General features: G+C 33.3%; 1 protein-coding gene across 1 annotated transcript in view; it reads right to left on the reverse strand.

The window, feature by feature from the left end:
- Positions 1-240, reverse strand: part of LOC110103799 (uncharacterized mitochondrial protein AtMg00810-like) — a 2192-nt gene continuing 1952 nt past the window's right edge. Inside the window, exon 2 of the mRNA XM_020832645.2 lies at positions 1-66. Within this exon, the coding sequence (XP_020688304.1) occupies positions 1-66 (66 nt within the window). The remainder of the gene's footprint in view (positions 67-240) is intronic.

Genomic DNA, 240 nt, shown 5'->3' on the forward strand with positions numbered 1-240 from the left:
TCAATCAGTGAAATCAATGAAATCGTACGAACTAGTAAATCCAATCAAAGTCAATAAAGCAGAAATCTATGAAATAACAAATCCATAAAGCAATACAGTAAACATGCAATTCAATACTATATACTGGACAAGTATAATCAACTGGTCATGTTGCTGTTGTAGAATCCATATTGATGTTGTAGATATCATACATTGGTTCTATCAATAAGAGTCGTCACTCTTTTCGCCCGTCGGCATTTC

The sequence above is a fragment of the Dendrobium catenatum genome, unplaced genomic scaffold, assembly GCF_001605985.2.
Source record: "Dendrobium catenatum unplaced genomic scaffold, ASM160598v2 fragScaff_scaffold_651, whole genome shotgun sequence".
Lineage (NCBI taxonomy): Eukaryota > Viridiplantae > Streptophyta > Magnoliopsida > Asparagales > Orchidaceae > Dendrobium > Dendrobium catenatum.